At 37.3% G+C, this 25303-nt stretch overlaps 1 protein-coding gene and 1 long non-coding RNA gene across 4 annotated transcripts; one reads left to right on the forward strand and one right to left on the reverse strand.

Annotated features, from left to right (window-relative positions):
- Positions 1 to 1288: 1288 nt before the first annotated feature.
- LOC126628132 (uncharacterized) lies at positions 1289 to 4405 on the reverse strand. 2 transcript variants are annotated; one of them, XR_007625270.1, is made up of 4 exons: positions 4273 to 4405; positions 3714 to 3892; positions 2079 to 2423; positions 1289 to 2003 (listed from the first exon to the last, which is right to left on the reverse strand). It is a non-coding gene; the product is annotated as an uncharacterized LOC126628132 (long non-coding RNA). The 2 variants fall into 2 exon arrangements; XR_007625269.1 differs by having other exon boundaries at positions 2079 to 3892.
- A 688-nt stretch (positions 4406 to 5093) lies between these two features.
- LOC126627936 (uncharacterized) lies at positions 5094 to 23732 on the forward strand. Of its 2 annotated transcripts, none has more exons than XM_050297502.1 (51): positions 5094 to 5337; positions 6895 to 7192; positions 7323 to 7551; positions 7654 to 7993; positions 8127 to 8240; positions 8336 to 8464; positions 8557 to 8748; positions 8841 to 9035; positions 9188 to 9325; positions 9412 to 9534; positions 9620 to 9870; positions 10347 to 10450; positions 11117 to 11211; positions 11288 to 11527; positions 11604 to 11792; positions 11897 to 11981; positions 12079 to 12146; positions 12977 to 13122; positions 13271 to 13379; positions 13513 to 13659; positions 13777 to 13824; positions 13897 to 14025; positions 14144 to 14359; positions 14497 to 14613; positions 14753 to 14838; positions 14920 to 15025; positions 16185 to 16280; positions 16558 to 16713; positions 17111 to 17284; positions 17370 to 17590; positions 17687 to 17822; positions 17899 to 18024; positions 18241 to 18285; positions 18499 to 18576; positions 18712 to 18828; positions 19175 to 19301; positions 19388 to 19488; positions 19564 to 19701; positions 19777 to 19860; positions 20234 to 20380; positions 20463 to 20594; positions 20675 to 20704; positions 20831 to 20977; positions 21057 to 21118; positions 21607 to 21760; positions 21859 to 22050; positions 22148 to 22252; positions 22468 to 22602; positions 22750 to 22983; positions 23147 to 23251; positions 23344 to 23732. In XM_050297502.1, exons 1-51 carry the CDS (start codon positions 5239 to 5241, stop codon positions 23491 to 23493), a joined length of 7185 nt encoding a protein of 2394 aa, XP_050153459.1. In that variant the 5' UTR covers positions 5094 to 5238; the 3' UTR covers positions 23494 to 23732. The 2 variants fall into 2 exon arrangements, with proteins under 2 accessions (XP_050153459.1, XP_050153461.1); XM_050297504.1 differs by having other exon boundaries at positions 16561 to 16713.
- Positions 23733 to 25303: the final 1571 nt, after the last annotated feature.

Raw genomic sequence — 25303 nt, forward strand, 5'->3', positions numbered from 1 at the left:
TAAGGTCATCAAAATGACGATCACGTTCAGAATACCTCTGTACGTAGTTATGAAGAGCCATTGTAGCAATGACAATCTTCACTTGCTTATTGAACGGGTAATTAGGCATATCCCTTAAAATTGCTCATATTTTCTTCCATACCCCAAAAGTTCATTCGATGATGCTCCTAAGAGAAGAATGTTTGTGGTTGAATACCTCTTTATGACCCATTGGTTCGGCACCCCTACGAAAGTCTGGGAGATGATATCTTTCACCTTTACATGGTCCCAATTAACCTCTCATTTGCTGGCATTCCGCATCTACCAAGTAATGTTTTCCTGACAATTGAAAATTTTGTTTTGTATTGTAATAATTATACAAAGCAAGTATGTAAAATGTTATAATAAAAGTATGAAGATTACCATTTGGAGGCTTAGATAAGTTTAAATTTGGATTCTGTAGCACGGATAGAAAAACCCTTGTATCATGTGTAGTGCCTTCCCATCCGGCACAAGCAAATGTGAATTGCATGTCAAAATTACATGCAACCATAACATTTTAAGTTGGTATTCCTTTCCTACCAATGTATGGAACTTGATCCGGATGTGGTATTGAAGCCTCAACATGCACTCCATCTATGGCACCAATACAATCCTAAAAATAATAACATAGAAGAAAACTATTAACCTACACTTATAGTTTGCAAATAAGTTAGAAGACGACTCAAACTTTACCTTAAAATAAGGCATGTATCTTGTATCTCTCCTTATTTCTTGGGGAATGCCACGAAACTCTGAATCCATCGATTTGATAATATCTATTACCATCTTACATACGATATCCAACATAACACCAAAATATCTACTAATAGTCTCACTAGAATGTTGAAATCTCTCTTGAGCTAATCTATTTTTCACACCATGTCCCAACATATGCAAGAACATTCCTAATATTTTAGTTGCATTCATTCTCCTTGTACCTTTCAATCCATAATTAGTTTGCAAGTCATTGGATAATCTATAAAAGACATATTTGTTCATCCTAAACATTCTATAGCATCGCACATCATTTCCTTGTAGTACTTCCATCAACCAAATATTACCTGTATGGAAAGAATTCATACATGGAGTTTTGTGGACATATTTTAAATAATATGTTTCAACAGCTCTCGCTACAGCGCATATAATTAGACCATCCTCCAACTCCTCAACATCAAAGGTGTTCATATTGAATATACTTGTAACATAACACATAATTCAACATTTCACAAGTCATAATCCAACAATCACTAAGAAGTCATAATCCGACATTCAAAAACAAGTCAATCCAATGTTTAACAAGAAATTATAATCCAACATTCAATAAACACAAAATACAAGCAACATTCAACATATAGTCTTAATGCAAAGTACAAACCACACAAAGTCCTAATTCATAGTTATAGCTTCTTATTGTTCTTTGTTGAACATATATTTCAACCAAGTCAATTGGACTTCAGGATCTTGGATCATGGTAAACACCTCTCGCTTCTTTGCAAAATAAAATAAACATGTAGCAAACAACCATAACTCGCTAGGTGGCTCACAACCAAGCAATTGTGCAACAACCGCTAACACTTCCGAAATACTACTACCTATATGCAGCGACCTCATCAATGAGTTTGTAGAACTCCTAGTTTCATACGCTTTAACAAGACGGTCAATTTGACCACAAAGTTTTGCAACACCTCTAATTTTTTCCCTTTCTTATCAACCTTCTTCTTTCGCAATTCTCCTTGGTTAGCCGCTCTTTTTTTCCCTTCCTACTTGCTTGCCTTAGATCTTGCATAGTCTCAGTTTCTTCCTCATCATATGAATCAATTTGTTATACAGATTCCTCTCTTGACTCTGGTGATAGTACTCTAGATGAAGGTGCCCAGGTAGGTTCACCGGTAGCAACTGTACTCGAGAACATCATATCTAACTTGTCTTCCATCTCAGGACTAATGCCTTTTTTTTTGCAATTTTCCATATTCTTTGTTCATCTACAAGTAAGAAAGAATATGGTTAATACATATTGCATGATATCATAATACATATTAAAAGATAAATACACAAACCTGAATTTTATTATTCCACCACTCCTCAGAGGCATCAACGGTACCTTTGCTTGAATTCCACCCTAGGCCGGTTTCTTTACCAACTAGCTCTTTCCACAACTTCCACTCATTTTTAAGTGCATCCCACTTATTTTTCAGTTGCTTTCTTTTATAATCATGCCCTGTCTCTGCCTTGAAGTTAGCTTTAATATTTGCATATCCATCTTTGTCAAAGTGAGTGCTCGGACGATGTCCGGCCTCAACCTCCTTGATGCAATCATCACAAAATATAGATGTATTGTGGGCATTCCATGTAGCTACAGGATTTGACGAAGATGCCTCCTTTTTTGCCATCGATACTAACTACTGATTTGTATATATACATATACATATATATATATATATATATATATATATATATATATATATATAAAAACAAGAACAAATGATATTGTAATATAACCAAGAAATAACCAAAAAATTTCATTACAAATTTTGTAGTCCCAGAAAAAGTACTAATTTTAACAATAACCAACAAAATAGCATTATTGTATCCTTCAAACTAACCTACGTCAATACTAATGAAGAAATACTTTAGACATCTCATAAAATGACCCAGTTTTAGGATTTCACCGACCATTACTGATAACTTTTCCTAATTACCAAAAAGCCTATTTATGCTTCTGTAAGATATCAAAACCAAATGCAAATTCACAAGGATAAGCAAGAAACTAAGCAATTGAAGACGCATTAATATCTCAAGTCTCAACATGAAAAGTAGGTTTCCATCACCACAAAATAAGAATGAAGAAACATAAGGTTATAACAGCTAAAAAAATACTAACATCAAAAGATAGCATACAAAAATAAATTAGCAATTCTTAAATCCTCAAAAAGGAAACAACCCTAATTTCTTCACGACATGGTGCTGTTTTTGGTCTAGTAATGCTTCATATATGGAAAATTTCAACTCAAAAGTAGACATCCAAGAAAATCAAATCCTTATTTATTAAAGTTATGCAAAGGAAACAACGACTAATGAAGATTTGGGAAATTCCAATTTTCTTGAATGAAGCATCTTATGTGAATGACAAACTCCAAGAAAATATACTGAATTTGCTAAAAATACCCGAAACAATGTGTACAATGCAGTCTAAATTTTCCAGTCAGTCTCCATTTAATCAATTTAAATCGAGGAATAAGCAACATAGTTTTGATTAAAACCAGTCAATTGAAGTATGCAGCATGTAAAAAACAAAGGAAGTATAGCAAGTGAGGCAATACAACAACAACAAAAAAGTATCAGCGGGGAATTGATCAAACCAGTCAACTGAAGTAGCAACATGCAAATTCAATGTCAATACAAACATATAATTTTCCAATTCTGCTAACATATCAAGACCCAAAACAGCAAAACAAACACAACCCAATTCACCAAACGACCCAAATATACAAAAGTAAATGTGAATTTTCAACTATTTTGACCAAATAAATGACTTTCCAATTTCCACCCTAATTTCATCAATTTCTCAGAAAACAAACATGCAAAAAAAAAAATATAATCAACAACCAATTCAACAATTAACAAACGAATTACAGAGAATCAACTAAAAAAATCAGCGTAAAGCGATGGAGAAAACGAGAGAGAAATCTCACAGGTTTGAGAGGGAGTGCGAACGCGCGCGATTGGTTGGATTGGAGACGAACTGCTCAGAGATAGAGATCTTAAAGGAGTTGCAGTGAGGGGCAATAAGCGTTTGGGTGAAGATGATTGAAATGAAACTATGATTTTCAAAGGGAAAAGAGAGGAGCGCAGGGATTGAAAACTCCATAGGCTGAAAACATGAAGCCAAATCAGAAGCAGAGCAAAGCTTTATAAGAAATTATCCCTTACCTAAACCCAAATCAGAAGTAGACCTTCTAAAAAATTGAATAGAGAAGTAATCAAACTTCTCTCTCAATTTTTCTTGTTTCCTCCACAAACACTAATTTTTTCCCCAATTAATTTTTTCCCAATTAATTTTTTCCACCAACCATATCACCTTCCCCAATTAATTGTTTCCCCACCCTCCATCCCCAGTTGTTTTTCCAGACACCCATACCCTCATCACTTTGCTCTTCCCACTCTTTTATCCCCAGTTGTTTTTCTTGACACCCATCCCCAAATTGAAAAATCCAAACAAATAAATAACAAATTTTTATAAGAGAAGCTTACCAAGGGAACTTGGAGAAACTTGGAGAACGAGAGAACGAGAGAACGAGAGAACGAGAGAACGAGAGAATGAGAGAACGAGAGAATGAGAGAGATCACTGGTTTTTGGAACGAGAGAATGAGAGAACGAAATAGTGGTTTGGGGTTCGGGTATTCGAGAGCTAAAGGCAAGAGGGAAAGGAGGGCAATTTTGGGTTATTGAAAAATTCATTAAACGCACCACTGTTTACCCGTGTTTTAAAAAATAAGCTATTTTTGGAAGCTGCTTCAGGTTTTGAGCTTCTTTTCACCCCAAACTTTGAAAGAAAGCTATTTTTAAAATGTTACCAAACACCAAAACCCTCCCAGCTGTTTTTCATACCAATTTTTTTTTTTTAATCACCTCAATCGGGTGCGTTTGGTACGTGGGACGGGACGGGACGAGGCGTTCCGTCCCGCGTTTGGTGCGCCAAAAATGGGTGGAACGGGCTGTTCCACGGGACAGATTTTGGGTGTTTTTGCGTTCCACCTCCCCCCTGGAACGGGTTTGTTCCACGTCTGTGGAACACAATGTTTAACCATTTTAAGACAAATATACCCCATGTCTTTTTCAAAAATTACACTTTCGTTCCGTCCCGTCCCGTCCCGTCCCGTCTGCGTACCAAACGCACCCAAACTGCACCTTATTTTTTCCTCCAAAACTCTATATTGTATGTTTCTGTTCACTATTACTTTATATTTTATTTCCCAACCCACGTGGGCCCACCAGAAGGTAGCACCAGTCGAATGAAAAATAACCCGCAGGTGATCGTACCACTATATTAATCCGCACTCAGATTTCAGATCAGACGCCACCAAACCAACTAGTCTCACCCTTTTTCTCGACTCTCTCGCTTCTCTCTCCTGTCGACCATTTCTCCGAATTCACCAAACTGCCCTTCTTCTTCGTAATCTTCTCTCTCTGAGCAAACCCTAGCTTCCGTCGTCGCGATGCTCAATTTTACGCCGACCACCGCGAGCCAGATTCGCTTCCTACTCCAGAGCCTCAACGATGCCAACTCCGACTCCGTTCTCCGAGAGCTCTCTCAGGTACTCCCCCTCTGTTTTCCCTTTTGGGTTTGATTCGCCTTGTTTGCGTGCTAAATTCGAAGCCGATTTTTCTGTAATTTTTTGGGGATTTTGGTGAATTAAGACGAACTTTAATTGCATTTCTGGAGTTTAGTGACTAATAGGAGTAGAAAAGGAGGAAAACATGATTGAAATTTGTCTCTTTTTGTTTAATTTTGGATCACTTAGTGAAGTGTTTGATATTATTGAAGGCCCGTAGGTTGGGTCTCTGTATTATGGTTGAAAGTATTGTGGAAACTGAAGCAACCCATGTGTTGTTTTTTCTCCGTCTTGTAAATTTGAGCAAAATTTGGTTTACAAATTGATGGGGCAGCTGGCGTTTCTCAGTGCCACTTAGCTGTCCCATCGGTTTGTGCTAGAAAATTTCTACTACTCATTGCAAGTCCAGCTGTAAATTTTGTGTAGAAGTGTGTATATTGAGTGGGGATTCTGTACCATGACGAATTGAATTAGAAGTGGTTTCCGGACCATGACGAATTGGATTAGAAGTGGGGAAGGTTAGGAAAAGGGGAACGTGTGAAAGTTGATATCTTTTTTTGTTTTCTATTTGTAGAATAATTGCGGATTGGATTTACATGACAAATTATCGTACTCATTCATTTCTCGACTATGTATTGGGTTGTGGATGGCAATTTTAAGGCAATGTCTTCAGCTAACAGCTTTAATATATGAAATTTGAACATTGTTTTTTCTTGGTAGAAGATATTTATTTTTGTCGTTAAGAGAATGGTTGAAAGCACACACTAGATTAGTAATTACTAGTTACGCTTGAGATCTCTTTGCTTTGTTTTTGAAGTAGCCTGCATGATCTGTAGCTCTTACACTTGGCCACTATAAAGTTAGTGTATTTTTAGAGTAAATTGTAACAGTGGTCCCTTAACTTTAATCAAATTGGAGCAATGATCTCTCAACTAAAAATCCATTACCATTGGTTCCTCAACTCATCAGAATGTATAGCTATGGTCCTTTTTGTCAACTTCGTCAGAATTTTGTCAAAATGAGTTATGTTGGATAGACCATTGCTACATTTGGAGTCCCTCAACTCATCAAAATGTGTAGCTATGGTCATTTTCGTTTACTTCGTCAGAATTTTGTCAAAATGAGTAATGTTGGAAGGACCATTATTATAATTGGGTTAAAGTTGAGGGACCATTTCTCTAGTTAAATTAAAGTTGGGGGACCAATGGTAATGGATTTTTAGTTAAGGGACCATAGCTGCACGTTTTGATGAGTTGAGGGACCAATGGTAATGGATTTTTAGTTGACGAACCATTGCTCCAATTGAGTTAAAGTTAAGGGACCATTGCTACAGTTTACTCTTATTTTTAAGCTGGGTGTGAAGGTTAAAAATTTGAGTAAATGCTGAAATCCCGAGTTATTCACTAGATCTATTTCTAGGTTTCAATATTTCTAATGTTGCTGATAAACAAGTAGGCTGGAATGAAAGTTTTTTTGCAGTTTATCAATCATGAGTCCTCACTGGATCTCCTGCTGATATAGTCTGTGATTTCATGGCAGTTTACTGAACATGGACTTGAGGGAAGCATTTTGCTGCTACAGACCTGTCTGGATCATCTCACTAATTACAGAACAGACTTAAAGAGCGCAGCATTGGAACGAGTTCTTGCCTCAATTTTCAAATATCTCCTTGACAAACCTAATTTCAGTACGGTGTTTTGTGAGTGCCTAAGAAATATAGAGATTAATGAAGGAATTCTTGAGAATTTCTCTAATGCATTACTCCTGTCTGTATCGGAGAAAATTAGCATTGCTCTTGCGCTGTCAGATTCCGAAGACCTAGACACCAGGATATGTGGTAAGTCTTGGATGAACGATGTACTGTATGATTTATAATATATTTTTTCTCCACAAATTTCTGTTCCACTGCCAGTATCTTTTCATTTGCTGCCTATTTCAACACAGAACTGATTACTTTTTGATTTCAGGCAAGAACTTCTGTATGGATCAGATCCAGAAATTGTGTGAAAGTCCTATTGCTATGAATTCGTCTGAGCAAATTCAGAACATTGTTATATTCCTCCAGCGGTCTGAGGGCCGTTCCAAGCATGTGGATTCCTTTATGCAGATGTTATCTTTACTGCAGCCGAAAGATGACAGTTTTTCTGTTTTAACTCCATTGCTTTCAGATGAGCTCCGTGATGCCAATTTTTTGAGGTGCAGTAATTTTTCTGATTGTCTTTCTGTTACTTTTTTTTTTCCTATCCGTTTGTCATGCCAGATGCATCCTGTACTCAGTAGCATTTATACTCTCTGCAGCAATGTGGGTTTGTTGCATGAAAGCGGAGAAAATGATTTTGATGCTATTTTAGCTGAAATGGCGAAAGAAATCAGCATGGGAGATGTAATGAAGGAATTAGGTTATGGATGCACAGTTGATTCATCTCAGTGCAAAGAGATTTTATCTCTTTTCTTACCACTCACTGAGATTACTATTTCAAAAATACTTGGCATGATTGCCTCTACTCATGTTGGTCTCGAGGACAATCAGAATGCATTTTCAACATTCCGGTTGGCGGTTGGTAACAGCACTCTATCTGATCTGCCTATGTTGAACACCTGGAATATTGATGTCCTTGTAGATACAATCAAGCAACTTGTAAGTTTACTTCTATTCTTACAGTTAGTGTGCTTTTTCTTTTCCTTTTCATCTTTGGGTTTGAGTCTTGTGACCTAGTGAAGGAAGCTGCAACCCTTTTCTATTCTAATATAGTATAGTATGCTTATCACAGGCTCCCGGTACTAACTGGATACAAGTTATTGAAAATTTGGATCATGAGGGATTCTTCATTCCTAATCAGGAGGCATTCTCTTTTTTCATGTCTGTATATCAGCATGTGTGTCAGGTATGGGTGCGTTCTTGCATTTTTTAAGATCAGTAATTTGCAAATTGTGATGTTTCCGTCTATTAATCTGTGGTCACCGAACTTGAGCTGTGCAGGAGCCGTTCCCCCTCCATGTTATCTGTGGGTCTGTTTGGAAGAACACCGAGGGTCAGCTATCCTTCCTTAAACATGCTGTGTCAGCACCACCTGAAGTGTTTACCTTTGCCCACTCTGTTAGGCAGCTGGTATGAACCAATAGTTATCCAGCATATACATTTTCTCTGTTCCCTTATGTTATATTTGTTTGACCTTTATGAATTATCTATCATCCTTTCAGGCCTATATTGATGCAGTGCATGGCCATAAGCTTGAACTTGGACATGCAAATCATGCATGGTTGAGTCTTGACCTTTTGGATGTACTGTGTCTACTAGCTGAGAGGGGTCATGCTCTTGCTGTTCGATCGATGCTTGAGTATCCTCTTAAACACTGTCCTGAAGTCCTGCTTCTTGGGATGGCGCATACAAATGTACCACTCTGAAATTTTTTCGTGCCTTGTTGTTCTAAACCACTGGTTTCTCCTAGAGCTTTTGTTGTATTAATTTACATTTGAAATTGCAGACTGCTTATAACCTGCTGCAATATGAAGTGTCTTTTACTGTTTTCCCCATGATGGTAAAAAATGCCATGGGCATTGGCATGATTAACCACCTTTGGCATATTAACACCTCACTGGTGCTGCGGGGATTTGTGGATGCTCACAATTGTGATCCAGATAGCATAGCTAGAATATTGGATATCTGTCAAGAGCTAAAGGTAAGCTACTTGTGGACTCCTCACCAGTTGTCTGTTGCACTTGTGTTCGCGTTATTAAGAAGTAATATAGTTATGTAGTGTCTATCGGGGTCTGTTTTGCCTAATTTTAATGGAATTTCCATTTATTCTGGTATGTCTTATTTGTTTTGTAGATTCTGTCATCTGTCCTGGAGATGATCCCTTCCTCTTTAAGTATCAGATTAGCAGCCCTTGCTTCTAAAAAAGAGCTTATAGACCTTGAGAAGTGGTTGACTAATAATTTGAATACGTATAAGGATACTTTCTTTGAGGTAATGTGGCCCTACTATAAAGTTTAGAAACAAGAATATCAGAATCATGAATATAACCGCCTTATAATCATAATGCAAATTTTCAGGAGTGCGTAAAGTTCTTGAAGGAGATTCAATTTGGTGGTTCACAGGATTTTAACACCAGACCTTTCCAACATTCTGGTGCCGTGTCTAATATTTATGTGGACACTGCTACTATCTTCACGAAGGTTTTACAACTTGGCATGCAATTTTCTAGGATGTTAAGCTTCATCATCTATCATGCGGAATTTCATTCTCTGTATTTTATTTTAGGTTCTTAAAGCTCATGTTGGCTTGGTTGCCTCTAGCCAACTTACTGAGGAGATGGAAAGGTTGTCTGTAACAATTATGGATTCGATTCCAAGGCTGCCGAATGGTGGCACTACAGAGTCTTCAACTGATGGATATGCAGATGATATTGAAGCTGAAGCAAACTCTTACTTCCATCAAATGTTTTCTGGTCAATTGACAATTGATTCAATGGTCCAAATGCTTGCCCGATTCAAGGAATCTTCTGTAAAAAGGTATGTCTGTTAAAGCTTTTTCATCTGGTAACTTTAATAATATTTCTTACACATTCTCTCATCATTTTAAACGTTTACCATTATGGTATCAGTCAAAGTCAGGATGTACTTTGAAAAGAATCTGAATATGTATCTTAGTTTCTACTTTTTTTACTATGTTTCAAGACTCTCAACCGCTTCCAACTCAAACCTTTTGCTCACATTTGAGAGGCCAAATTGCTTTCTAATAATTTCATTTTATTACGTGCTATATGGATGTACTATTATGTAAGTGAACTCAAACTTTTGACATGATGTAAAAGGTTATACAGGGATTGCTTTTAGAAGGGGTAGGTTTTATTTTGGCACTTGATATTCTCCTGTCTGTTAAGGGAAGGGGCATAGACTCCATATTGGAATTTGCTGAAGCTACTTTCCTCTACACTACTTTTTGAATTGAGAGTTAATTAACATGCCTGTGCTGAGTTAATTGACAGGGAACAGTCAATTTTTGAGTGTATGATTGCAAATCTGTTTGAAGAGTATAGATTCTTCCCCAAGTATCCTGAAAGACAGCTCAAAATTGCTGCAGTTCTGTTTGGTGAGTTTCGTTCTAAGTTTTGCTGTTTACAATACGCAGGTCCAAAACATATATCTAGCTTTGCCTTAGAACTTTTGTTTGTCTATTGTAAAGAATAATCTAAAACAGAGTTCAGTATAATAATTCTGTTTGAGATGAAGGATTATTTTTTAGGTAGGTAGAGGAGCCACATATGTATTCTTTTGGTACGTGTAGTGAGGAGGATGTATGAGAAGCAGTAAGAATAATCTATATTATTTTATTTTTATATGTTATTTTTTTATATTTTGTGGTCTTGATGGGCATTATATTGCATGTCTAGTGAATGCACTTTCATTCAAACAAACAAATACACAGAGAATGCACTTGTTAATAAATTAACTAGATGTGATTTTGGTTATTTTATGCATTCATGTGTATATATGTGGAGGAACTCGTAAGATTTGAGTTTGTTTGTAATCTGATGTTCTTTTTCGCTGTGGATTCCCTTAGGTTTTTATAAATTTGTTGTGAATATGCTTCTTCTGTAGACCTTTTCTTTTATTTTTATTTAATTATGTATTTTAATATGCTATTATTTGTTCTAGGGATGCCTCTTTTTTTTTTTTTTTTTTTTTTTTTTTTTTTTTTTTTTACTTTACATCAACTGTCAATGTTTGTAAGCAATGTTTCATAATCATGTTTCAGGCTCTGTCATCAAGCACCAGCTCGTAACTCATCTGACTCTTGGGATTGCTCTGCGTGGAGTTTTAGATGCATTGCGCAAACCTGCAGATTCAAAAGTTTGTACTTTTTATCGTTGAATTCTCTCATAAGGTTTTCCTATTATGATATTGCTGATGGGCCCTCTACTTGCAGATGTTTGTGTTCGGAACTAAGGCCTTGGAGCAGTTTGTGGATCGTCTGATTGAGTGGCCGCAGTATTGCAATCATATTCTTCAAATATCCCATCTGCGGAGTACTCATTCAGAGCTTGTGGCTTTCATTGAACAGGCTCTTGCCAAGATTTCTTCAAGCCATTCAGACTCGGATGGAAGTAACCATGCTTCTGCTGCTCATCACCATGGTCCCAGTCAAGCTACCCCAGGAAATGTGGAGGTAGGTGGTGTAGTCAGATTGGTAGAGCTACTCTATTGTTGTCTATGTTTACTTATATGCTGAATCATTATTGCAGTTAAATGGTTCTACCATCTTACATACCGGGCAACAACATTCTTCTCCACTCCAACTTCAACAGAGACATGAAGGTTCTCTTGATGACCGTCATAAACCCTCAAATTTATCAAATGACATAAAGCCACCTTTATCTTCTGCTGTGCAACCTCCGGTTGGTCCTGTAGGCGATGCTCCTCGCATTCAGAAGGCATGCTTGTCTTGTTTTTTAAAAGGGGGGTTGGGACTAGATGCTATCAGCTCATTGTATCATGGAATTTTGATTTCCTACATTTTTTTACTGAAAAATTGCAGTCACAAAGTGCACTCAGTGCTCCGGCAATGTTGTCTTCTCCTTCCCCTGGTTTCGTTCGTCCTACACGAGGAGTTACTTCTACCAGTAATTTTCAACTTTATCTCCAAGCCATTGCTTTTTCATTAAATATTTATTATCTTGATGTATGTTAACTTACATTAACTATGCAATATCAATGCAGGGTTTGGCTCTGCTTTGAATATTGAAACATTAGTTGCTGCTGCTGAGAAAAGAGATACTCTCATTGAGGTATTGTGTTCCATCTATTGGCACCTCCCTGGCGTGGATATGCACTTTGCAGTCAGATTTTGAAAACTTATGTGGAATGCAGCTTCAGTTGGTCAAATTGGTTTTTTAGCTTCTATAGCAGTATCTGTCTCACAAAGCTTATTCCCATACTTGGTTACTATATTTGGAGTAGTGAACTTTTAACATGAGTATTCATATCAGCTCTTATGGACTGATTGGCCTATTATGTGGGACTAGAGTGGGATGATATTTTTTTTTCCCTACTGCAAATATCCAATCTTAATATTGCGATTGGTTTTCTTTTCTCTCGTTCTCCTGTGAATTTTCTTAATATTAGCTCTCATGGGATAATTGGCCTATGTGTGCATGATGTGAGTGGTATCTCTATTAGGCAATGGATCTGATTTGTGGGTCCAGTGTATCCTTTAACAACATCGTTTCAGTAATCACTGAATAAGTCTGTATCTGATTTCTGGTCCAAAAAATTTGACTTCCTCTTTAATAACAAGGTGCTTCGCTTCTTCACCCTTTTTTCCCATGCATAAGTATATGTGCTTTGATCATCTTGACTTCGATGGAGGAACATCAAAGATGGCTACTCTCTATAATCATTTATATCTTTCGTTTATGACTTGGGGGCTGTAGCACATAGAGAGAGGGTTTCTTTGTTTTTCGTTTCTCATATTTATTCTGTGTGCTTTTAAGAAGTTCTTAATTGTCTGAACTTGATGTTATGTTAGAGTTTTGCAGTTTGTGGGTGAAGTATTTGAGCTCTCCATGTTATAGGATTCTGAGTTTAATGCTTACAGGTGTTTTTTTCTTTCATACAGGCTCCAGCATCAGAGATTCAGGACAAGATATCATTTATAATTAATAATATTTCAGTTGCCAATGTTGAAGCTAAGTCAAAGGAGTTTGCTGAAATAATGAAAGAGCAGTACTATCCTTGGTTTGCACAGTATATGGTTATGAAAAGGTAAGACGCTTTCTTGTATCTGAGATAGATAAAGATAATTTTAGATTTTACTTTCTTTGTTTATTTTTTTTATATTTTTTGTATTTAGATTATCTCACTTTCCTTTGATGATTGTCCTAACTTGTGCATCAACATAACCTCTTGGCAGGGCAAGCATTGAGCCGAATTTTCATGATTTGTACCTGAAATTTCTGGACAAAGTTAATTCTAAGGGTTTGAATAAGGAGATTGTTCAAGCCACTTATGAGAACTGCAAGGTTTTTTGTCTTTTCTCATTATGTCTTTTCCTTTTGTGGTTGGGCTCAAGGTTTCTTGTTTTACGTGTGAGGTGTTTGCACATTAGAGTGTGATTATATGGCAGTATTATTTAATACCTGCGCATCCTCTCAGGTTCTTCTTGGATCTGAGCTTATAAAGTCAAGCGCAGAAGAGCGTTCGTTGCTTAAAAATTTAGGTAGCTGGCTTGGGAAGCTTACAATTGGAAGGAATCAAGTCTTAAGGGCTCGGGAAATAGATCCCAAATCTTTGATTATAGAGGTAATAGTTTGATCAATGTTGTCTTTCTTGCCCTGTGGCATAGACGTGTGCTACTTATTAAATGGTTATCATTTGGTTTATGCTAATGTACCCTCCTTTCTCTCCCTCACTCTGCAGGCATATGAGAAAGGGTTGATGATTGCAGTTATACCCTTTACTTCAAAGGTATTGTTATGGTTGTTTTGCTTTCTTTTTCTCTGGCCTAGGATGTATGAAGATCTTATGCTTTTGCTGCAGATTCTGGAGCCATGCCAAAGTAGCTTGGCATATCAGCCACCAAATCCTTGGACAATGGGTATTCTTGGACTACTTGCTGAGATATATTCAATGCCAAACTTGAAAATGAACCTGAAGTTTGACATCGAGGTATCGTATGTTTTTTTTTTTTTTTTTGGTTTGCTACTAAAGAGCTTGACTTCTGTAGTATTGTAACTATTGTTATAGTATTTATTTGTATTTATACCTTATTATTTTGGAATTGCAGGTTCTATTCAAGAACCTTGGTGTGGATTTGAAGGAGATAACCCCAAGTTCTCTACTCAAGGACCGGAACAGAGAAGTTGAAGGGAATCCTGATTTCTCTAACAAAGATATTGGAGCACCCCAACCACAGATGGTTGCCGAAGTGAAACTAAATCAAGTTGAACTACCAGTTGATGTTGCTCCATCTAATTCTGCAAGCCATACACATATATCTCAGGTTTGTTTCCAACTGTTGAGGAATTCAGATCATTTGGGTGATCAGTTGTGACACAATTTCAGATCTTTTGGGTGATCAGATGTGTGACACATTTTCTTTTCTTATTAGCTTGACATTTTGTTGTATTTTCTATTTAGTATGCGACCCCTGTTCATGTTTCACCTGGAACCTTAATCGAGGATGAAAAGGTGTTTCCTGATCAGATTCCTGCTCAAGGACTGTTACCAGCTACTCCATCCCAGTCACCATTCTCTGTTAGTCAGATGCACTTTAATGTTTTGTTTTTGTATGAGATGTTTGTGTGTGTGTATGTGGTCTATTAGGAATTAATTACCTTCTAGTTAGTTTTCATTCCCTGATCCTCTTCTTGGCTGGATCTCTGGTCTTTTGCAGCTTCCCACACCAATATCTAATATTGCAACTCACGTGGTTATCAACCCGAAACTCAGTGCTTTGGGATTGCACTTGCATTTTCAGAGGTTCTTTGATAGTCCTTCCTTACATATTGTGTTAGCTAGTTCTTTGGTAGAATTGCTCATTTTTCTTTTCACATATTGCAGGGTGGTTCCAATTGCAATGGACAGAGCTATCAAAGAGATAGTAACTGGTATTGTTCAGCGCAGTGTTTCTATAGCTACGCAGACAACTAAAGAGCTTGTCTTAAAGGTAAGTTAACTCATATTTTGAGGTTTTAATTCTCGTTACTAGTGGCCATTGTTTTATCTTTAATGCTGTGTTCTCTGTTAAATCTTGTCATCTTCATGTAATATTTCTTGTCCCTGATTGACGTTTGATGGCACCAACTTTTTGCCCCTATTTTTTATGCTACAGCTTCTATGACATCCTTTCCTCATCTAGTCAATCTTGTTATGCGTGCTTACTCGTATTTGATATCTGTGTTGCGGTAGCACTTTTATCTTTGTATATGCCAAATTTTGAGTACCAAGTGTATGTTTCTGTTCTGTAAAGAATAGCGGACCTAGTTCAGTGATTTTCTTCTATCTTCATATGTACAATGTCAGGAAACATTTCTGCACTTTGGGTTTAGCATTAGGACTAATACTGCATTTCCATCTGCAATTGGCTTGTTGGTGGAGTTCAAGAAAATGTTTGTGATTACTATTTCATTTCTAATTCGCATTGCAATATTTTGTACATTGCTGTGCTTCTCTTGCTTTAGTCTGTATTAATGGGGTTGAGGTCAGTACAATCAAGAGTTGACATTGAAGTTCATTTGCCACTCCAATATGTCTCATACACCCATCAGGCTTGAATAGACCATTTATAGGTGTTTTTATTTCTTTCTAAGTAATGACATAAGGCTGTGATTCTTCTGTATCACGTTAATATTTGTCACCAGTTTTTTTTCTTTATTGTTAAGATTAGTGTAGAACCGTGCGCAATGGCGTTCTAGGATTCATATAGCTGACCCCACTTAATGGGAAAAGGCTTTGTTGTTGTTGTTGTTGTATTATTGTTAAGATTAGTGTCACACTTCCCACATTAAAATTTCAACAAAGTAACCATTTGGGAAAAGCTCACCTCACCTCTGTTTTCATATCATGTGAGGCACCAATTTGCAAGAATATTTATGCTGTAAAAATTCTTTATACGTTGGATGTCAAAAGTAAGAATCGTAATGTAGATCTGATTCATCTCTCTTACTGTGCTCTATTTTCATTCCTTACATTGTTGCTATGGGTTGTGTTGGGGATTACATTTCTGTAGTAAGATTCATGGTAAGGCTTGGTTTGGGTGCATGGCTAAAAGTTTTACAGAAAAGAAACTATTTCATCCAACATCTCCTCATTACTTGTGGTGGCAGGATTATGCCATGGAATCTGATGAGACAAGAATATTACTGGCAGCTCACTTGATGGTTGCAAGTTTGGCAGGAAGTCTAGCTCATGTAACTTGCAAGGTATTTCCACTGACAGTAAATTTCTTAGGATTCTTTTGGCAAAAATCATTGATAGCCTACCTGTTTTATAGGTTTTTACACATGTTATAATTTGGGCACATTTGAAACACCTATTCACATGCCACATGATGTATCTGATACAAAGAAAAATTGCGGCGTTCCTATTATTTTTCTGACAATGTATTCTTCCCTGCTGTAAACTTCTTTGGTGGGCCCTTTTCTTGGTGACCGACCGTTTATGTCCTGGTGTTCATCTTCGGTTTGTATTTTCTTGAAGCAGGAACCCTTGCGTAGTTCAATATCAACCCAGCTGCGGAATTCCCTTCAGGGATTAAATATTCCAAATGATCATCTGGAACATGCTGTACAACTTGTTACTAATGACAATCTGGATCTTGGCTGTGCAATCATTGAACAGTCTGCTACTGATAAGGTCTGGTTCAATGGATGAATGCTTTATATAATACGTATATATGCTTTGGAATTTGATGTTATTGTTTGTTTGATGTTAGTTCTTTTTGTGATGATTATTATGGTGGCAAGATGTCACACTACTATTGAAATATATTTTGTTGCTCAATAGTGGGTTAAAGTCAGTATGCTGGAACCTGAGTTTGAAAACCTTTCACACCATTTTCTGGGTAAAGGGGTCGGTGAGATATTTTTAAGGATTATATGTTAATGGAAGTTTTCTTTGGGAATGATTAAAAAGTCAGTTTAGATAAACAAATAGTAACTAATAATTTTATAATTAAACAAAATCGTTCATATTTAGAGAGAAATGGAAATGGAAATATTCTGTTATTTAACTACTCTCTAATTGTTTGCAGGCAGTACAAACAATTGATGGAGAAATAGCTCAACAACTTTCATTAAGAAGGAAGAGGGAAGGTGCGGGTACAACGTTTTTTGATGCTACCATGTATACACAAGGAGGCAGTGTGCCCGAGTCCCTTCGCCCAAAACCTGGTCATTTGTCCATTTCTCAACAACGAGTTTATGAGGTATTTGCTATTTTGGCGAGTATAGTCTTGTGCTTATATGAATGATTAGTAATTTTGTTTCTTCTTGCACCCCTCTATCATATAGGACTTTGTGCGGCTTCCCTGGCAAAACCAGTCTAGCCAGAATTCGCATGTTCTTCCTGCTAGTACTGCAGCTACATCTGCAAGTGCAGGTCTAAATAGCACGTTTGGTTCAGCCTCGGCTCAAATTAACCCAGGCTTCTCAGCAGGCCCCGGAAGCAAATTTGATGCTGTTTCTCGTCCACTGGATGAGGCGATTGAATCCAATCCAGCTCTGCATCCAAGGTTTCTTTTTATTAGATTTATATTTTTTTAGTTCTTTTGTTCATGTTCTTGAAGTATTAATTGCTTGAATGTTTGTAATTTTATGTGATGCTTCAGTGCATCCTCTATTAATGTTGGAGCGGGTGATGGTGTTTCCCAGCATAGTTCTGAGAATGATTCTGTCATTGGTTCATTTCCATCTGCTGCTTCTGCCCTAGAGCTGCAATCAGTAGAGTCATCTGATACTATACAGGTTGAAATTTTTACATGATTGATAATGCGTAAGTTGCAATTTTTGTTATTTTCTCATAATTGCATCTGGATTCTAGGAGTCTGGAATTTCTTCACAGCCGCAACCATCACCTACTGTAACTGAACGTCTGGCAAGCAACATATCAGAACCTTCTCTCAATACGAGGGATGCATTGGATAAATACCAGATTGTTTCACAGAAGGTTGAAAATCACACCTATGTGGCTCCTTTCTTTCTCATATGCCTTTTCTTCTGAGACCTGGACTTTCTGATATTTGTCTTCTTATCTATGTTGGGGATGAATTCTTGATTTATTCTTTATGGATGTCCTTTTTGGTTTATTATTAATTTTTAGTGTTAATGAATTAATGAAAATGTATCTTTTCTTAGCTTGACATATGTTCTGTTTATATTTCAGCTTGAAGCTTTGGTAACCAACGATGCTAGAGAGTTAGAAATTCAGGTATCACATATGTTCTTCCTTGTGGTATATACTGCCTCCAGATTGTGAACCTGACAGATATTCTCGATATGCATCATCTAAATTTGAACTAGATTGATAGTATTTTCCTTTCTGTACTCATACATACATTATACATATTTACATGTACAACCGCATACATTGGCGTGCATATTTCACACAAGTTGAATGTTCTTTGACCTTATGTCTATCCAGGGAGTAATTGGTGAAGTTCCTGAGATTATACTCAGGTGTGTTAGTCGAGATGAGGCTGCCTTGGCTGTGGCTCAAAAGGTCAGTGCTACCCTTCATGTGAAGCTTTTATTTATTTGTTTGAACAGTTAATCACTGCAGTTGATAAGAACCCTGGGAAGAAAATTTATATCTCCGATAACTGATGCACCAATGCTTGTTTTAATCGTGATACAGGTTTTCAAGGGTTTATACGAAAATGCATCGAACCATACTCATGTCAGTGCTCATATTGCAATGCTGACAGCTATTCGCGATGTTTGCAAGCTTGTTGTTAAGGAGCTCACTAGTTGGGTATGCCCTTTTGTACTTGTATTCGGATATAACTATTGTTAACTGGAAAGCCTTTATCTTCTTTTTCAAACTGAACTACTTATTTATTTGGGGTCATATTGGGACACCAAATTTTCTTCATAAATTTGTTTGCCTTGGTGATCTTTACATATTTGCTCACATTTTATCTTTTATAGTTGAGCAAAACTTTTAAATTTCTGAGTTTTATTTTGTAGGTACTAATGGCTATATAATCATGTCACCTTCATATTAGTTAGAAACTTACAAAACCAATATAGATATTGCTCCAAGGCTTCTGGCCTTCACTTTTTCCCATTATAAAATGTTGGTTTGCAACTTCTTGCAGGTTATTTATTCGGATGAGGAGCGGAAGTTTAACAAAGATATTACTGTTGGCCTCATTCACAGTGAATTGCTAAATCTTGCAGAGTACAATGTTCAAATGGCAAAACTTATTGATGGGGGCAGAAATAGTAAGTAAAATAGCTGTGTTGTATACTGAATCATTGATTAATACTACTAGAGTTGTTGTAACTTATCAAATTCTTAAAATATGCAGAGCCTGCAACTGAGTTTTCAATTTCCCTTCTCCAATCTTTGGTGATTGAAGAATCTAAAGTTATATCAGAACTTCATAATCTTGTTGACGCATTGGCAAAGGTTTGTGTAAAAGAAAAAAAAAATTGTTCTTGTCTTTATTGTAAGTACATTCCATTTACCTGTTCTGTTACACAGCTCGCTGCAAAGCCTGGATCTCCGGAGTCGCTACAGCAGCTGGTTGAAATGGTAAAGAATCCTGCTTATATTCTTGGTGCGCCATCTGCTATTAATGTAGGAAAAGAGGACAAAGCCAGAATATCTAAAGATAAAAAGGTCGGTGTAGATGTCTTCAGTATCTTTGTGTATTTATTTTTGGCACTAACTAATATTTTGCTTTGGTTGTAACAGGCTTCTGTTCACTCTCCAGTGAGCAGGGAAGACTTTGGTAGTGTGGAGTCTGTCGAACCAGATCCTGCTGGATTCCGTGAGCAGGTATCTTTAGACATTAATTATATTCATAAACCTCACATTGTTAGATGGTAAGGATATTAAGCAGAAATATTAGTTGCAGTGAATATTTAAACAGAAGAATGCCTGTTTGCCTGTTTCTTTTTATTATTATTTTAATTTTTTCATTGGGGGAGTGGGAATGCTGTTGTCCTGTTGCTTTTTTCCTTATACATAGTCTGTCACATTATTGCTTGATACATATTATTGGGAGACGGAGCACTTGAAAAGAGTGGACCGTTTTTTAGGTGGATTAAAGGGTGAGATCTTAGATAATTTATTAGAGTACAAAAGGAAATCTTTCTAGGTACATACAAAGATTCTCTAAAGTTGTTTGACTACTGTGGATATCCTGTAGGTGTCTATGCTGTTTGCAGAGTGGTACCGGATTTGCGAACTTCCTGGTGCAAACGATGCAGCTTGTGCCCATTTTATCTTGCAGTTGCATCAAAATGGTCTACTGAAGGGGGATGATATGACAGACCGGTTTTTCCGTGTCCTCACAGTGAGTTATCAATTCCTAAATTGGTTTGCTTTCAGAATGATACTTAGTGCTATAAAGCATATTTTCTGTTACTCATTTTCAGGAGCTATCTGTTGCACATTGCTTATCTTCTGAGATGACAATTCCAAGCTCACTGCAAACACCTCAACAAGTGCAGAATCTCTCCTTCCTTGCTATTGATATTTATGCTAAACTTGTCTTCTTAATTTTGAAGGTAATTATTCCTTTGTATGTATGTTTATGCTCTTTATGATTCCTGGACCTAATTTAACTATGGATTATCTGTTGGAGCAGGGATCAAGTAAACTATTTCTCTTGTCTAAGGTGAGTACAATTACAAAGTAATTTTTCGTTTGATTGAATCTTGTTTTTATTGCTTATTCAATAATTCTTGTCGCTGATTTTCTCAAAAAGAAATATTCATTTGGCTGATTGTTTGACACTTGGCAGATTTTGGCAGTCACAGTGAGATTCATTCAAAAGGATGCAGAGGAGAAGAAAACATCTTTCAATCCAAGACCGTATTTTAGATTGTTTGTTAACTGGCTTCTAGACCTTGGTTCTTTGGATCCTGTGATTGATGGTGCTAACTTTCAGGTCTGGACTTCTGGGGTCCCTTGTTCCTTTGGTTTGTCATTTTTTCCTCTTTCACTAATGTTGGTTATCTATGTAGCAGATATTGACAGCATTTGCAAATGCATTTCATGCTTTGCAGCCCCTTAAGGTTCCTACGTTCAGGTTGGTGTCATAGTCATACTTCATACTATTCCGTCGTTGGTAGGAAATGAAACGAGTTGTTATAGGAAATTGTAGCTTGTACAGTTGTAGTGGTATGTTATATGTTCTTTTTGTTCTGTGATTATGAAGGCTGTTACTATTTTTGACTGGATGATACTTTTGGAATTTTATTTAATTGGGGATTGGCTTCGAGTTAAGTTTGGACTGTCGCTTGTAACTACTCCATGGATGTTTCTTCTTGATCCATATTTTTGAAATCGCAAAACTTTGTTACTTACTCTTTGTCCCTCAATTTTGCCTCTTGCTTATACTTTTTCTATTCTCTCTGTTCTTTCCTCTGTTGCTTGTGTATTCGCATTCTTCTGTGTAATCATTTTAGTTCAGTCTCGGTGTACATAAGTTAAATATGATGATATGTGAAAGAATAGACTTTGATCTTAATATTCCTTGGAACTGTGCATTCCGTTTCTGAGAAAATTCTTTATCAGCTTTGCATGGCTTGAGTTGGTGAGTCATAGGAGCTTCATGCCAAAAATGCTTGTTGGAAATGGTCAGAAGGGTTGGCCCTATATCCAACGTTTGCTGGTACATTTGTTTCAATTTATGGAGCCATTTTTGAGGAATGCTGAACTTGGAGTTCCGGTCTGCCTCTTTTCTCTTCTGGATTTCATTGTTTGCCGCAGTATTTCTTTATTTGCTCTCTGTCTCACAGAGTTCTCTGGTATTTTTTATCCATGTAGGTTCATTTCATGTATAAAGGCACACTTAGGGTGCTTCTAGTGCTACTTCATGATTTCCCGGAGTTCCTTTGTGATTATCATTTTACTTTCTGTGATGTAATCCCTCCAAGCTGCATTCAAATGCGAAATATCATCCTCAGTGCATTTCCCCGTAATATGAGGCTACCAGATCCATCTACTCCCAATTTAAAGGTTGCTGATGATCTTGCATATTTATTTTGTATTTGTAACATTGTTAGGTTATGAAAACTGATCTGGTGGGGACTGGTTTGTCCCTGTATATATGCAGATCGATTTGCTTGCAGAAATCAGTCAGTCTCCACGTATTCTTTCCGAGGTTGATGCAGCTCTAAAAGCGAAGCAGATGAAAGCTGATGTGGATGAGTATCTCAAGGTACGCGGACTTTTTGGCCAGTAATCTTTTACTAATTCATTCGTTATCTGCTAATTTGTTTTGACGTTAAATAATCTTGTACTATTTCGCTCTGATTTTCTGTTGTCTAACATATATTTTTTTAATCTTTTATAAATTACACATTGGGTTCCCATCGTGGTTTTCTTGTTATAATATTTTATCATGCTTAAACATTGTTTCAAAATACTTTACAGACAAGGCAACAGGGTTCTTCATTTCTGACTGAACTGAAGCAAAAGTTGCTCCTTTTACCAAGCGAGGTTGCCTCAGCTGGTACTCGTTACAATGTACCCCTGATCAACTCCCTTGTGCTTTATGTTGGGATGCAGGTACTTGTTCTTATGCTGGATTGTGCTACGAGATCCAACTGTTCTAATGCTTTTTTGTTTAACATCAATCCTTGTTATGTAGTATTGAAACTTACATGTAATCCAGCAGCTTCAGTCGGGTGCTTATATTTTGGGTTGATTTTACAGGCTATCCAGCAGCTTCAGGCTAGAACGCCTCATGCGCAATCTACCCAAACTGTTCCATTGACTGTCTATTTGGTGGGTGCGGCTTTGGATATTTTTCAGACTCTGATAGTGGACCTAGATACTGAAGGGCGCTACCTTTTCCTAAATGCGATCGCGAACCAACTGCGTTATCCAAACACCCATACCCATTACTTTTCTTTCATTGTTTTGTACTTGTTTGCTGAATCAAACCAGGTAAGACAACTTAGATGCTTCATATATGCTCTATGATAGTCGTCTGTTGTTTTTGTTGAAAAATTTATGGGGATGTCCCCGAATGCATGTTCTTAGATTGTTTTCATATCAATTACGATTGAGCTGCATCTTCTAACTGTTGAAGTTATTTCCTTTACTTCAGCATGAAATTATCCAGGAGCAAATCACAAGGGTATTGTTGGAACGTCTGATTGTCAACCGGCCTCATCCATGGGGTCTTCTAATTACCTTCATTGAGCTTATCAAGGTAACTTCCCGTCCTTCCAAAATGAAAAATCGAAAGAAACACAAACTTGGCAATCTGAAAATATTCTAAATTGCTATTTTTAAAATTTTCAGAATCCGAGATACCAGTTCTGGAACCGAGCTTTCATCAGATGTGCGCCAGAGATTGAAAAACTCTTTGAATCTGTCTCAAGGTCTTGCGGGGGACCAAAACCAGTGGACGAAAGTATGGTCTCAGGTTGGGTATCGGAGAGTGCCCACTAATTTATTTGCATTGGCCAAAATACATGATTTGTAATTTTTGTGACACTAATCGGCAGCAAGTTGCATCTCCAGTGTTTTTAGGTGTTCCAACTTCATTCCCCATGCATTTGTATGTATTTATTTTGTATTTTAGATCTCTTGTAATTAAATTATTTACCGAAATTGTAAATTGTTTTATGCACTTATTTCAATCAAGGTTAAGTCTGACACTTAACAACCAAGTAACTTGGTTCGAAGAACCTCCGGATGTACTTTCCGATATTCTTTTTTGAGAATAACAATGATATATAAGTAGCCTAGTGCACGATGCTCTTTTTTGTTTTGTCCGGGCTGGAATTCCCGGCAATGTTTTTATCAAAGGTCCGTTACCTTTGTAAGTTTTCAATCTTTCCTCAATGAATATCGTACTTTATCTCAAAAAAGGAAGGAAAAACACTAACCTCTTTCTTTCATTGATTGATAGCCATAGATCAATTGACCGAAAAAAAAAAGAAAAAAAACAGCACTTGAAGTAACTTTTAGAGCAAAGCTGGATTTAAACCGAAAAAAACTTCCCTGTCAAAACAACCAAGTTGTTGGACGTTCTGAATATCTTAAAGACAAATTCATTGTGGTGACGGGCAAGAGTCGGCTTGTCCTTGGACCCTGGCCTCGTTCAAAAAGTAGGTTACCCATCGGCAGCACCACTTTCCGGGCTAAGTGCAGCACCACAGGAAATGCCAAGTACAAAATTATATACATAACAGGTCCCCAGGAATGGGGGTGGTGGAAAAGCAGAAGCCACAGAAGTGAAGCAACTGAGATTGAACCAGACACCATCATGGCCGTGCGGCACCAACAAATTGTAACATCATATGTGCTAGTACTACTAGTAGGGGTGTCCCTGCTCGTAAATAGTAGCAGCAGCTCGATTAAGGTAAAGGCAAAGCAATACGCTATAACGCTCGACATGGTGATCATCGTGAGTGTGGGGTTTGTTTGGAACAGATCTTGTTGCGGATATCGCAATTGGACCAACGTCAGGATTGTCGAAATAGCAAACGCAAGAATGTTGTTACGGTGTGCGTGACGGTGGTTGGTCAGTGGTGCTGCAACGTGAACATAGACCAACAGTTGTTGCTGATTGTTGGAGAAATACATGACATTATAAATTGGCATCCTCCTAGCGAATGGCTCTATACTAATTTGTATTTGGTGTTTCAGAATTCAGAGAGGATATTTAGGAAAGGCTCTCTGTAGTTTTCTCTTCTCTTTATATACTGCCTAAAAGTCGCTATTTCATTGGATGCTACAAAGTGTTCTTTTAACTTTTATGGTGACCTTCATAGTTCTTGTCGACTCCTTCTCCCCAAAACAAAAGAAGTTTTTCTTTTGGTGGCTGTCCTCGCCAATTCAATTCATTTTTTCCTGCTGCCAGATGGCACTATCTCATAGTGGAAACTTTTGCTACTCGATTTCACACTGTTTACCACAAAGCCATCTGATTTGGGGTTGGATTGGACATTGGAGGGTAATTATTAAAAGATAGGATGGTAAATTTGTCCGTAGGGTTTGGGTGCCCTCCTATACACGTGTTGGGCCAACCATCAGATGGGGTTTGCATTCAGTGGTATCAACAGTTGTACGGGATTTGGTGAAGGGATGGTGTCACTCCCTGATCCCGATATACGTCTAGAATCGACGCGTGACGTCACCAATTATCCGTATATCTAACATACCCTGTCTCCGGGATATGTTCAAAGCATAGCTCAAGATTCAAATTTCATAGCATTTTTCGTATATTTTATGGCTGCATCTAACCTACTTGTTA

Source organism: Malus sylvestris, chromosome 7 (assembly GCF_916048215.2).
Source record: "Malus sylvestris chromosome 7, drMalSylv7.2, whole genome shotgun sequence".
Classification (NCBI taxonomy): Eukaryota; Viridiplantae; Streptophyta; class Magnoliopsida; order Rosales; family Rosaceae; genus Malus; species Malus sylvestris.

Bases quoted from the DNA above. Each gene is read 5' to 3' on its own strand.
- LOC126627936 (XM_050297502.1), top strand. From the start codon at position 5,239: ATGCTCAATTTTACGCCGACCACCGCGAGCCAGATTCGCTTCCTACTC. The intron at 14,360-14,496 runs GTTTGTTTCCAA...TTTTCTATTTAG, and splicing joins GCCATACACATATATCTCAG to TATGCGACCCCTGTTCATGT. The intron at 22,253-22,467 runs GTACGCGGACTT...AATACTTTACAG, and splicing joins ATGTGGATGAGTATCTCAAG to ACAAGGCAACAGGGTTCTTC.